This window comes from Doryrhamphus excisus, chromosome 2, assembly GCF_030265055.1.
Source record: "Doryrhamphus excisus isolate RoL2022-K1 chromosome 2, RoL_Dexc_1.0, whole genome shotgun sequence".
Classification (NCBI taxonomy): Eukaryota; Metazoa; Chordata; class Actinopteri; order Syngnathiformes; family Syngnathidae; genus Doryrhamphus; species Doryrhamphus excisus.
Window position 1 is genome coordinate 16,461,362 of NC_080467.1, and position 13,115 is coordinate 16,474,476.

Consider the following 13,115-nt stretch of genomic DNA (forward strand, 5'->3'; position numbering starts at 1 on the left):
TTTATTATTATTTTTATATTTATCTATTTATTACTGATTGAGGGCGGCACGGCGGTCGAGTGGTTAGCGCGCAGACCTCACAAGATAAAAACATAACACTGGAGTTAAAAGCTGAAGACTAAGAGCAAAAAAATAGGACTAAAAAGATAAAAACAAAACACTGGAGTTAAAAGCTGAAGACTAAGAGCATAAAATAGGACTAAAAAGATAAAAACAAAACACTGGAGTTAAAAGCTAAAGACCAAGAGCAAAAAGAGAGGACTAAAAAGATAAAAACAAAACACTGGAGTTAAAAGCTGAAGATTAGAGCATAAAATAGGACTAAAAAGATAAAAAAAAACATAACACTGGAGTTAAAAGCTGAAGACCAAGAGCAAAAAGATAGGACTAAAAAGATAAAAACAAAACACTGGAGTTAAAAGCTGAAGACTTAGAGCATAAAATAGGACTAAAAAGATAAAAAAAAAACATAACACTGGAGTTAAAAGCTGAAGACCAAGAGCAAAAAGATAGGACTAAAAAGATAAAAACAAAACACTGGAGTTAAAAGCTGAAGACTAAGAGCATAAAATAGGACTAAAAAGATAAAAACATAACACTGGAGTTAAACGCTGAAGACCAAGAGCAAAAAAATAGGACTAAAAAGATAAAAACAAAATACTGGAGTTAAAAGCTGAAGACTGAGAGCATAAAATAGGACTAAAAAGGTAAGAACATAACACTGGAGTTAAAAGCTGAAGACCAAGAGCAAAAAAATAGGACTAAAAAGATAAAAACAAAATACTGGAGTTAAAAGCTGAAGACTAAGAGCATAAAATAGGACTAAAAAGATAAAAACATAAGAAAAGTTTAAACATATTAGTTAAAAGCCTGATTAAAAAGGTGTGTCTTTAATCTTTTTTAAAAAATATCAACAGTCTGCGCAGTCCTGAGGCCCTCCGGCAGGCTGTTCCACAGGTGGGGGCCATAGTGGCTAAATGCTGCCTCACCGTGGGATTTTGTTCTGGGTTTTGGTATAGTTAAAAGGCCAGTGCCGGAGGACCGCAGGGTCCGCGGGGGTTGATATGGTAAAAGCAGATCAGATAAATACGAAGGGGCAAAGCCATTAAGACATTTAAAAACCAGTAAGAGAATCTTAAAATCGTAAATATGTACATAGCGTACATATAGTATTTTAGTCACACCTGACTATAAGTCAAAGGATCAGTGTGATTTATTGTCAGGAAAATATGGTAATATTGCTGTCCTCCACCTGATCTCAGGGCGTTGATTAGGAACAAATTTGTAAGCTCCGTCTTTCTTAAGCAAACACTATGGAAGCCAGCGTCTGTGGTGGAATAACCACAGCATCCCGGTATGTACACATACTGACTGGAGTATCATACACGGTCATTTGTTTTTCTTTATGTTCTGAGCAGCCTCACAACCCTGTTGTTAATATTTCTGCATATTACACAATCATGGTAAAACTATATCATGACGGAGATTTCAACTTGTGACATGATCTGTGTCGGCATGGTTGAGGTGCTAGGGTGGACGTATCCCAACCTGATCCTGACCCTTCTTATATTTATTCTAATATACCGATAATGTACCTGTACTAATAGAGTATAATCTGTGTGTGTACTGTAAATGACTGAAATCTGTCCAAAAGCATAGAGAGCCATATAAAATGACACTGTGTTCATTGTGATATTAATTTAGCTTGTTGGGTTTCCTGTGTCCAGCAAGGAGCAGCAGCGGGCCAACAAGACCATGTCAATATGGGAGCAGAGGACGAACCAACTGAGGAGACACAACATGAGAGCGAGCAGCGAGGCCCTGTTTAACGAGCTCGACCCCGAGGAGCGCCTCCGGGTGTCTTCTGCGCTGCATCTTCATCCTGACATGAAAACTCACCTGGACCGGCCCCTGGTGGTGGAGGCCAAGAACGCCAACCTGCCCAGTAAGCGAGAAGAAGGACAGCAAGATGACACGGGAGACAATTTACATTTGCATAGCAGAAAACACCACAGACATCGGGGCAGGAACGGCGACGGTCGGGATGGAGGTCGACACCATACCCATCATAGCAGGAGCAAAGATCACCACGGCAATGGGGCTCAGACCAAAGAGAGGAGAGGGGAGAGGAGTCACAGTCGGGATGAGGGGCAAAGACGCAGACGGCATCATCAGGCTGGTTCCCCAGAAGAAGAGACCTCGGATGTACGAGGAGGGGTGGAAGAAAGAGGGCATCGCCATCATCACTCCCATCGTACGCCAAAAGAGGGCAATGGGGCTTTAGCCAACGGTGCACACGGAGAGCATCGAGGTCGGGGAAGAGGTGGTGAAGGTAACGGACAGAGGAAAGGGCGTTGCTCCCAAATGATCAGAGCTCAGTCGACTCTGGATGGAGATGAAAGCAAAAAAGGCAAGAAAGGACATAGGTAAGACTGTATTGTATGTACTGCATGTGCGGTAGTAGTATTTCTGTCGTTGGCTTCATTGTGTAACAGACAAATTGCATCCAAAACAGTGAAAATTTTGTTTTTCTTTTTGCATTTGCTACTGTACCTACAGTCTTTACAAACGACCGTATAACAACAAAACGGCGCCAGGACCCACTTTTGGATCCTGACCCACCAGTTGAGAATCACTGCTCTAGAGAACAAAGTTATAGTAACACACACAAGAACTTATTAAGTGTTGGAAGTATGAGCCTTATTTATGTCTTAAATGTTGTTTTTAATCTTATTGTGTGTAGTATATTGGGTAATAAGTGACTGTGGGGGTGTTACTTCATGTCTCTAGGGCTCTAATAATGTTAAAAACTGAAGCTTTTCTATGTTCCATTTGCAAAAATATTTATTCCTTCATTCATTTTCTACCGCTTATCCTCACGAGGGTCGCGGGGTGCTGGAGCCTATCCCAGCTGTCTTCGGGCGAGAGGCGGGGGTACACCCTGGACTGGTCGCCAGCCAATCACAGGGCACATATAGACAAACAACCATTCACACTCACATTCATACCTATGGACAATTTGGTGTCACCAATTAACCTAGCATGTTTTTGGAATGTGGGAGGAAACCGGAGTACCCGGAGAAAACCCACGCATGCACAGGGAGAAGATGCAAACTCCGCGATGCAACCTTTACGGGTAGCAATTACCCAGATGACTGAGGGTCTACACAGACATAGAGTATGTATGTATGTTAGCATGGGGATTTGTCTTGAGATTTTGTTCAGGAGTGTATACAGTCTGCATAACTTGATATTCATACACAATCAAAACATTTGTATTGTGTTACACTGAGATGGGGTCTCAGGCTGAGTACATTGTCACCAATGAGAAGACATGTACTTCTTTCTCCACAGGGAGATGCAGTCTGATGCTGAAGAGGAGGGTCTTACCACAAGTCCTCTACAGCCAATGCAGAGTACGCTGAGTCTTGGAGACAAGCAAGAAGACGCGGACAACCAGAAAAACTCAACAAGAGCGAGCCAGGCCGGCCTTAACAGCAACACTATTCACATCCCTGTCACCGTTACTGCCCCACCTGGAGAGACCACCATCATTCCCAGTGAGCACAGCTTAACAATTGTCATATTATTGACATACTATTGAAGTAGGGGTGCTCCGGAAAACGATCGATATCAGCCAATAACGGTGAAATAGGACGGTATTGCTTTAAAACGCAGATACTCTCTGCCGATCAGCTCCGTCCCCGCTACAGCATTCAGAACAAGCATACCTGGCGGTGAAGAGCGTGCTGAGCAAAGGCAAAGTTGATCTCCATTCCTTCCCTCGCCTATGATCATGAGGTTTGGGTAGTGATCGAAAGGACAAGATCGTGGGTACAAGTGGTCGAAATAAGTTGCCTTCTTAGGGTGGCTGGGCTCTCCGTACGAGTGATAATCTTGGTCATCCATAAGTCAGCACAGAGCCACTGATTCTATGTATTAAGGGGAGCCAGACAAGGTGGGTCGGGCATCTGGTTAGGATGCCTTTTCGATGTCTCCCTGGGAACGTGTTCAGGGCACATTTGATCATAGGAGATTTTGGGGAAAACCGAGGACACATTGGAGAGACCATGTCTCTCAACTGGACTGGGAACAGAGAGTAGCCAGAGATTGGGAAGTCTGGGCTTAGGCTGCTGGCCCCATTACCCAAATACAGCAGCTAAATTAAATAGTGTACTCCAATCATTATCAAGGTCCTGGCCAATGGCTCCAAACTAGAAAAAGTGGGAAAATGCAAAATATGGGATTTTAACAGAAAATAACAGTGGAAACAAAGGGAACCCAACCTGGGATTTAAGTGGCTCAGACCCCATTCAAAACAAAGAGGAAAAGACCAGGAGGGGTACCAGAAAATGAACTGCCACTTGCCTTCAAATCTGCGGTATGGGACTAAAGGTCATTTTTTATTTCATAGTAAACTTTTTTTGTAGTAAACCAGTCACGTAGAAAAGGTTGAGAGAGGTCGCTCTCTTTTATTTCAGCTATCACATGAAAACGTGCATAAAATGCAACCATGGTCTATTTGGTCAAAGCTATTTTATTTCTGTCAATAACCGCTTATGTCACTAACCATTTTTGTTGACATGGGTTAGCCAGTCCGAGGTATGATAACTGAAACGGGTTCCAATCAGTCAATCAATCAATCAATCAAACTTTATTTGTCGAGCTCTTTTCATACATAGAATGTATCACAAAGTGCTTTACATGTTATAAAATATAAAAAAATAATAAATAATAAATAATAAATAATAAATAATAAATAATAAATAATAAATAATAAATAATAAATAATAAATAATAAATAATAAATAATAAATAATAAATAATAAATAATAAATAATAAATAATAAATAATAAATTTAACAAAATTAAAAAAAGAAAAAAGAAAGACAACAACAAGACACATACACACACACACACACACACATAAGAAGTTTGTTTGCCTGAGTACAGAGGAACCAGTTCAGGAAGCGCTGCCATCTGCGCTGGGGGTTGCCCACGGCTCAGGCCATGATGCCGCAACTCAGGGGGCCACCACACAACAGGTAGGCAGGGGACCCACAGCGCTGCAGTGGGGCACCGCCACAGAGCTCTCCGGCCACCCCACTGTAGAATACAAGGGCTTGTACTCGATTTGATGTCTCGCCATTGCCATTCCATATTATGGAACACATAGAAGACATTGCTGTTCTAACCACACAAGAACAATTCTGTCTTTCAGATGTTTGTGTTTTTTTGTACCTTAAAAGGCATGTGTTTGTCCACACTAGTGAACAACATTGACTGTGATAACTTCAAAATAAATGAAGAGAAGAAAGCTCTGCAAGAGGATGACGATAACAGACCTCGGCAGATCCTTCCCTATAGCTCCATGTTCATCTTCGGGCAAACAAACCCGTAAGTCATGAGGTTGTAAAGTCAGTGTCCTACCTGTGTAATTTTATGGGTATACAGTTTATGAAGTCCTTAATATTCATCATTAGTATTAGTTACTACATATTTACTCAGATATCTACAGTATATTTTGACTGTATGCATGTCAGCTGGCTCCTCATTGTTCTAACTTTGCGTGCGGTGCAGGGTGCGGCGGCTGTGTCACTACGTGGTCAACTTACGCTACTTTGAAATGTGCATCCTGATGGTCATTACCATGAGCAGCATCGCTCTGGCAGCTGAGGACCCCGTGCAAGCCAACGCACCACGGAACAACGTGAGTCAGGCTAATAAAGTGTAACACAAAACAGCTGAACGTACAAAAGAAGGACAAGTTGCCAGATGCAAAGACAAAAAAAATAAAGCAAAGCAGAAAGACGTGACCTGACATTTTGCATTTTGATAGACAAGAAACGTGTAAGTAACGCTACTATGAATTTGATGTGATGTTCAGGCATGTTTTTGCTGTCAGATTTGTTGGTGCCAGTGCTATGTGTGGGTTCAGTGGAGTGCAAAGCTGATAGCGCTTGAGGTTCTTTGACAGGGCAAAAGCAGCACGTTGGGACTCTTGGCATTCTTGGTTCTGCTCTTATTGTGTCACGCTTTTAGGACACTTTCAAAACTGTTTTTTTTTTCTTGCAGGTCCTCAAGTATCTAGATTATGTCTTCACTGGTGTGTTCACTTTTGAGATGGTGATTAAGGTAAGGGAGTCAAAATAAACAGGATCTTTGGGTGGTGTTTTGTAGCACTTAAATATGGTTTTGTACATAGATAGATTAGGGATCGACCGATATGTTTTTTTTGGGGCCGATGCCGATACAGATTTTTTTTCCATCACCCTTAGCCGATGGCCGATTTTGCTTGGGACGATATTTGTGACCGATACTGCTTTTGATCCCTCCATTTACATGAAAAAATGACCATGATACTTATAGGTTATCACATGGTTTGTCTGGTATCAGGCCAGGTATCATGCCCCCAAGTGTCAGTATCAGCCCGAGACCGCACGCGGGGGCATGCTACTGGGCCTGATACCAGACAAACCATGTGATGATCTTATTATCATTCATTCATTCATTCATTTTCTACTGCTTTTTCCTCACGAGGGTCGCGGGGGGTGCTGGAGCCTATCCCAGCTGTCTTCGGGCGAGAGGCGGGGTACACCCTGGACTGGTCGCCAGCCAATCACAGGGCACATATAGACAAACAACCATTCACACTCGCATTCATACCTATGGACAATTTGGAGTGGCCAATTAACCTAGCATGTTTTTGGAATGTGGGAGGAAACCGGAGATCTTATTATCACATACTATTTAATCATGAGCTTATTATCACGTACTATTTAATCAAAAGACCATTTTGTTTCCAGAAAATGTTCAGTTTATTACATGTATTATATCTAAACAGTGTAAACACAACAATTGCAAAAATATTTCAACAATAATATTTTATCAACAGTCTTATCTTATCAATGTCTGACAATTAAAGTTCCATTAATCAAGTTTGGGTTTTTTGGTGACTGGAGAAGCACTAGGCACTAAGCACTCGTGTGCTGTTCTCTGATTGGTTATTTCACGGGCACGATACCAGAGCAGCGAGCTCCGAGTGGACAGCTACGGGGGCTGATACTGCCCTGGGCTTTGACACAGTATCATTTCGGCCTTTTCCCGTATCATTCATGGGCGGGTTCTAGGATACAGGGCCAATTAATACTGTAGTATGTGATAACAAATATTACAGGTGTCATGTTTAAAAGCAAGCTAACTCTATTTCTTGTGAAAACGCGCCCTTGATGTGATTCAACAGTGGGGGCGGGGTACCGCGACGACGTGTGTTGCGGGGTCCTCTGCCGCCGGTGCAACACAAAGCTGCCCCGGCGGATGCCTGACTGTAAATCATGCGGTGGAAAAATACATCGGTGAACCCACGCGCGTATCGGCCGATACCGATACAAGGAAAAAAACGCAAATATCGGCCCCTATATATCGGCTGATCCTTAATATAGATACAGTATGCGCAAAAAAAACGGGAACATAGGACCTTCGGAATGGGAGAGGAGAGCTGCTGACCTTTCAGTCAAACGGTCTGACTGTTGACTGAGTATTCTGCACAGTTCTTAAGGCCGAGGGACTGAGGTCTAACCCCAAGTCAACTACTCAACAACCTCCCACCATTTACAAAATGACCAGTTTCAAAGGCAAATGTGTCACATATGGAAAGCGACCACAAACATACTACATTCAGTGGTCTTCTCTATGAAGTTTAGGAGTCATTCCAACACTGTGGAAGGGCACAGGAGGACTAAAATACCCCAAATTTTCATTTGTGTAAGCCTATCAACTGTAGACAACCTGAACTGTTCAGGTTGTCTTGGAAGACGGTTCGCCTCATTTGAGCAGGGCATGTTTTTTTCACTAGATAGGATAGCTCTTGTCCTATGTGACAGCTTGTAGTCTGATCTGCTGATGAGCCTGAACTTATGAAACCTGCCAGTTGTCGTTGTAGATGCTTCATCAGTTCATGTTTATGCGTATGATACAAATTAAGGAAAAATTCAATTAAATCAGTGGTTCTCAACTGGTGGTTCGGGACCCAAAAGCGGGTCGTAAGGCCGTTTTCATTGAGTCGCAGGTTTTGTTTTTTGTAGATTAGATTAGATTCAACTTTATTGTTATTGCTCATGTCACTGGTACAGGGCAACAAAATGCAGTTAGCATCCAACCAGAAGTGCAATTTTATAAGTACCTTAGTAGTAAGTAAATGTAGAGATGGGGATAGAGCTGTAAATGGACAGATCTATGTATAAACTATAACAGGCTGTGACTATAATACAGTGAGGATATGTACAGGGATGTAAATGACTATAATATGGCTATTGCAGATTATACAGATTATAAACAGTATGGATGTGACAATATATAATAACAGTAATATGTACAGTATTGTAATGAAGTGACTATGCTACAGTGTGGATATATATAGGGATATAAGTGACTAGAGTATGGCTATTGCAGATTATATAAATTATAAACAGTATGATCTATGAATGCAACAAGATATAACAGTTTACTTGGGAAACGAAAAATTGAATGACCCAATGTCTATGAATGCACCTCACATTGTCGTGTGCGCTATTTGCTTGCTACGCCAGGGGCATACCATTTGTCTGAGCGACTGGTAAGCTTTTGTGGGAGAGGAAGGACATACTATAGTGGCAAATTAATGTGCCGTCTATCCACAGCTGCAGATATCTGCTGGAAAAGAGCATGCCATAAAGAGACAACTCTGCAGCTCAGGCGTTGAAAACCGTCCCAATATACCCTGTAGGACAGGGGTCTCAAACTCAATTTACTGGGTGAGACTGGGCCGCATCAGGTTTTCCAAAAAAAACCAAAACGCATTTATTAAAAACAAAAACATTTTTAAAACTTCGCTTTGGTTCCAATTTTCTACAAGAAAAGCTCTGATAAAACATTCCACTGTTCTCAAATATCTTACTTTTTATTTTTCTGCACAAAATAAGATGAAAAATAAATAAACAAATCAAGAATAAAGAAAATCAATCAATCGGTAATAAATAAATAAATATAATAATAATAAAACGGCAAATAATAAAAACTCAAGAAACCACATATAGTTGGTGGGTAGACAAATTATTTTTTTTCAGATTAAAATGAACAAAGCATTATTAGAGCCCTGTAGACATGACAAAACACGACTATAGTCACATTTATACTCTTTTTATTTACAACATATTGCGCAACTGCAGGGCCTTGAGACACATGCTAACTCCCAAACTAGAGAGCTAGCGACCTAAACGGTAGCCTCCAAGTTCTTTCCTTTAAACTTAAAAGGCCAAAAACTTACCACTTCCACACGGATAGGGAGGATAACTATTAACAGTTATGTAACCCTTAACATGAACATTAATCAAACGTAATAATTTTTTTCTGTGTACATGATACCATACAGCATCCATATCAAACTTGCGCGGGCCGCACTAACATTAAACTTTCATATCAAGGCGGGGGCCTAAACTTGCATGTTTGAGACCCCTGCTGTAGGAGAAGTTGCAGTTGAAAAATGAATGGAATTTGGGTCACCACTTGCTATTGAGGGGTGATTGTGGGTCCCGCAGCCAAGCCAGTTGAGAACCACTGCTATAAATACATAAATGACCTAGATGTGGACATAACAGCCCCTAAAAACAAGCTTGTATTTTTGTGTTTCTAATATAATTATCTTCATTCCCAAGATGATTGACTTGGGACTTCTCCTCCACCCTGGCTCTTATTTTCGTGACCTGTGGAACATTCTTGACTTCATTGTGGTCAGCGGAGCTCTTGTGGCCTTCGCCTGCTCGTAAGTTGACTTCTTCTGTTTGCTTTTTGTGTATGTTCATTTGAATACACTGGAAAACAATAGAGTATCGTGGTGAGGTTACCTAATAGAGAAGAATCATGTTGTTATCAGAGAAGTAGTCAATGATCACACAATGGTAATGGTAATGGTTTTATTTCATTTGAACATGCATCACATTACAATTAAATGCATCACATAATCAGTTCACAGTTCCACATGTCCAAAAGGAGTAGGAAGAAGCAGAGCTTATTAAATCCTACCCCTCCATCTGGTACTTTTACAATCAGTAACTGTTACATTTGTTCACTTCCTGCTTTCCATAATACAGTTTAGGGTTTTTTTTTTAAATAATGTACCTCGTACCGAAGTACGAGGTGATATGACCATCCAATGACATAATGTGTACCATAGTAAGTGTCAATATAGTGATATATATAGCACATCATGACTGGTTCAAGACTCTTGAAAGTGAAAGTTAAGTTGATGTGAAAGTGAAAGTTAAGCTTGTGTGGAAAAGTGACAACAATGCTTCTATTGTGTGTCTGCCCCTTCCTGTATTTTTTTCATGAATCATAGCTAAGCATTGCACAACTCTGATTGTGCTATGTGAGTGCGGCTGTCAAAAAGGCCTTCTCTGAGAAGCAATAATAATATCTCGAAAACCCGTCTAGTTGACAAACTTGTCAAGTTTTGGTCTAACTAGCCATTTATACAGGAAGTTCTTGTAAACCGTATTTGCCTACACCCCGTTGTCATAGATTTTTTTTTTTTTTGGGGGGGGGGGTGCCTGTTGACATCACAAAACAAGTAAGTACTGGGAGCCTACAACAGCGACGTATTCAGTGTGAGCCCGGGGTTATTGTTGATTGTGTTGAACAGATTATCTGGAAGTTTACTGCAGTGTAGTTATACCAGTGTTTGTATTGTTTCAATCTGACTATACCCGCAATTATACTATGGATCATGCTCATTTCAGTGTTTTTTCCGGTTTTGCTTCAGTGGCAACATGTGGTTTATGTAGAAATGCTACTGTCCTTAAAAATGCTACTGTCCCTAGAGTGTATGTAGCCTTTAAAACACTCGTATTATCTTTACTGTAAGCCACTAAAGTCAAGAATCAAGAGAACAATCATCAAGCAAAAAATATGATTGTCTTGGCTCTATTAACCACCGAGACGTTGTATTGGCATCAGGCTCAAGTAATCAACAAACACTTCCTGTTCCTACCCTCTCCGCACTTTCGGTCACAAATGTAAACAGAAAAACCAGGCTCTGCGGGGCAGCCTTCTGTCTCGACCGCGTTGCAATCTATATTCCACTTCCTGTGGTTGTGCTTCTCTTCTGCTGTTTAGAAATGACTGCTTCTTTGTCTTTTATGTGTTCCTGACTGTGTATTTGCCTCCTACTTTGTTTTCTCCTATCTTCTTTTTCTGCCTTGGATTGCTTTCAGGAGCCTAATGGGGTAATGTCGGCACTTTCTGTCAGACTCTATCTCACATGTGCTTGTCTGTTCCGTCTTCCTTCCTGCCCATCATTTGCAGATTGAGTTATCTCCATCAACCGCCGTCTCATGGCTGAATGTTTGTGTTCTTTTCATACGGTCACAACTCACAACCGGAGAGACTGATTTTACTCTGTGTCTTATGTAACCGTGTTTGGATTGCATATCGCGCTTTAGCTTATATAAGGGTCATTTACCTGATATTGTTGTGTGTGTTGGCAGTAAGAACGTCTACGGTGTGATGCACTGAAACAAGCATTTTAAAAGCTCAGACGTGTTTTTAAAGAAAAGGGTCAACAATATTACAAGTAAAGATGAGTGCTGCGATCAACATACTATACATAGTGTTTACCATGGGAAAACATGCCCTTCTTTGCTGTATTTTGTATTTCATCAAAAAAAAAGATAAAAAATATTGTTTGGGGGCACTCAGATTATATTGTGTCAGGCCCAGCCAAAGCTACCAACGGCCCTGAATATATGTAATATACACAAAACACAAAATATACAGTAAATAAAGGAGTACTATGAACTGAAACAAAAAGAAAGCAATAAAACAATGCTGGAAAATAATAAACATGCAGTAATATTAACTATGTAAACATTCATTTCTAAATGTTTATGTAATTGCTCACTAATAATGAAGGCGCCTCAGCTCAGTGTGAAATGACAACAGGGACATCATGTGAATACCGTTTGGTGGCACAGCATTAAAATGTGCACCCACTGACTTGATGTTCAGTGCAAAATAAGCTTCAAAATAAAAGCATGGACTTATCAACCTCGAGATGACTACAGTACTGCGCTAACTAATACACTGCACCAATGTATTTTTTGGGTTATGAGCCACCAGAAGAATATGGAAGCCCGTTTCTGCCACTGAAATAAAAGTTATCCCAATGGTAAGTCATAATTATGAGATATAGAGTCAAAATTATGAGATAGAAACCGTGCATGGGCCATTGGTGCCACCTGCTTCACTTGGCCACACAATTGTGGGTGGGTATCCTATGTGCCTTTCGTGAATGTTTGACGTTTGCTACATGTCAAATGAAATGTCGGAGGTCGCTCTTGTTTAGTAGGATATCTCATCATTTCAACTTTTGACTTTTTTTTCTCACAATTTCGACTTTATCTCATAATTTGGACTTTTTATCTCATAATTTGGACTTTCTGATTTCATAATTTGGACTTTCTTATCTCATAATTTTGACATACTTCACTCCTAATTTTGACTTACTTATCTCATAATTATGACTTTTTATTTCATAATTATGACTTTTTATCTCTTCATTGCGACGTTTTATCTCATAATTTCAACTTTCTTATCTCACAATTTTGACTTTGTTTCTCAGAATTTCGACATTCTTATCTCATAATTTTGACTTTTTATCTCATAATTGTGACTTTCTTATCTCATAATTTTGACATACTTTGCTCATAATTTTGACTTACTTATCTCATAATTATGACTTTTTATCTCTTCATTGCGACGTTTTATCTCATGATATCAATTTTTTATCTCATAATTATGACTTTTTATCTCACAATTTTGACATTCTTATCTCATAATTTTGACTTTTTATCTCATAATTGTGACTTTCTTATCTCATAATTTCGACTGTGTTATCTTATAATTTTGACTTTTATCTCATAATTTCAACTTTCTTTTCTCACAATTTTGACTTTGACTTTTTTTTCATTGGCGGAAACAGGCTTCCATATACGAAAGATTTGCACATGGACGAAAGCTTTATTGTCATTGTAATCAAGACAATAAAGAATAAGAAGAAATTGAGGAAAATTAGGTTAACA

The 13,115-nt window shown here is 40.1% G+C and overlaps 1 protein-coding gene across 1 annotated transcript in view; it reads left to right on the plus strand.

The window, feature by feature from the left end:
- The window catches only part of cacna1bb (calcium channel, voltage-dependent, N type, alpha 1B subunit, b), a 177,306-nt gene that overhangs the window by 103,181 nt on the left and 61,010 nt on the right, over positions 1 to 13,115 (plus strand). The window contains exons 25-30 of the mRNA XM_058052322.1: positions 1,728 to 2,426; positions 3,355 to 3,560; positions 5,271 to 5,397; positions 5,581 to 5,710; positions 6,076 to 6,135; positions 9,693 to 9,799. Of these exons, the coding sequence (XP_057908305.1) occupies positions 1,728 to 2,426; positions 3,355 to 3,560; positions 5,271 to 5,397; positions 5,581 to 5,710; positions 6,076 to 6,135; positions 9,693 to 9,799 (1,329 nt within the window). The remainder of the gene's footprint in view (positions 1 to 1,727; positions 2,427 to 3,354; positions 3,561 to 5,270; positions 5,398 to 5,580; positions 5,711 to 6,075; positions 6,136 to 9,692; positions 9,800 to 13,115) is intronic.